At 55.5% G+C, this 979-nt stretch overlaps 1 protein-coding gene across 1 annotated transcript in view; it reads right to left on the bottom strand.

The window, feature by feature from the left end:
- The window catches only part of HOOK1 (hook microtubule-tethering protein 1), a 56,470-nt gene extending 55,497 nt beyond the window's left edge, over positions 1-973 (bottom strand). Inside the window, exon 1 of the mRNA XM_008588086.1 lies at positions 945-973. Coding sequence (XP_008586308.1) covers positions 945-953 — 9 coding nt within the window. The 5' untranslated portion in view covers positions 954-973. The remainder of the gene's footprint in view (positions 1-944) is intronic.
- Positions 974-979: the final 6 nt, after the last annotated feature.

Genomic DNA, 979 nt, shown 5'->3' on the forward strand with positions numbered 1-979 from the left:
TTCCATTCTGCACACACTCCCCTACACACAAACGAACAGCTGGTTTGAGGATGAGCACCATCACAGCACCTTGTGGACCACGGAGCACCATCCTTGCCCACTACAGGGTAGGAACCACACCTGAATACCAGCTCTCTGATATTCAGGCAACTCCAAGAGGTGAGATCTCATTTTGCTGACTGGAATCCTGAAGAATCTGGGGACAGATCCTGCCTGTCCAAACCCAATACAAATTAACAGAAATCCTAAACATGGATAATGCATAAACGAAAATGCCAACTCCTTCTTATTAAAGAAAATGCCGTCCATTTGAAGGGGAAGTGGAACCAACGAGAAAGAGAAAACGAGCCCCCACTCCCAACACATCTTTTTCTCCACACAGGAAATACGTGGAAACATCTCTTCTAAGCGGCTTCTACAAAATCGGATATCCTAGAGTCCGGCAGGAGCACTGATCCGGGAACTAACGCAGCCAGCCACCTCCTGGTCACCTGTGTCCAAGTACAGCAAGGTGGTTGGGGGTGGAGGATTAGGTTTCAGAGGGGATCTCCACTCCCAAGCGCCACAAAGGAACCCCTGGGAAGACTATTAAGCACACGAAGTCGATGGTCCAGAAAGTCCAGCGCTTGGGGAGCCGGGCAGAGGGAGAAAATGGAAAAGAGGGAGGAAAGGAAATGGGCGCTTGGTTCCTGCCACAGCTGGTAGGGACATCATCCAGGTCGGATCCTCCGGCTAAGACCAGAGCCTCCACCGTCCCTCGTCCCACCCCAGACACAAACACTCACACACACCCCTGCCCCGCGAGCCGCAGGTGGCACTCTCGTGGTCAAGGGCGACATGAGGCGCGGAGGGCAGAGCGCGCCAGGACCGCTGCGCAGCTGGCCCCGGCTCCTCCTCGGGCTCACCTGGGGAGAACCAAGCCCCCCTCGGCCCCTGGCACTCACCCAGATCATGAGGCTGTCGCAGAGCGGCAGCTCGG

The sequence above is a fragment of the Galeopterus variegatus genome, unplaced genomic scaffold (genome assembly GCF_000696425.1).
Source record: "Galeopterus variegatus unplaced genomic scaffold, G_variegatus-3.0.2 Scaffold4670, whole genome shotgun sequence".
Taxonomy (NCBI): Eukaryota; Metazoa; Chordata; class Mammalia; order Dermoptera; family Cynocephalidae; genus Galeopterus; species Galeopterus variegatus.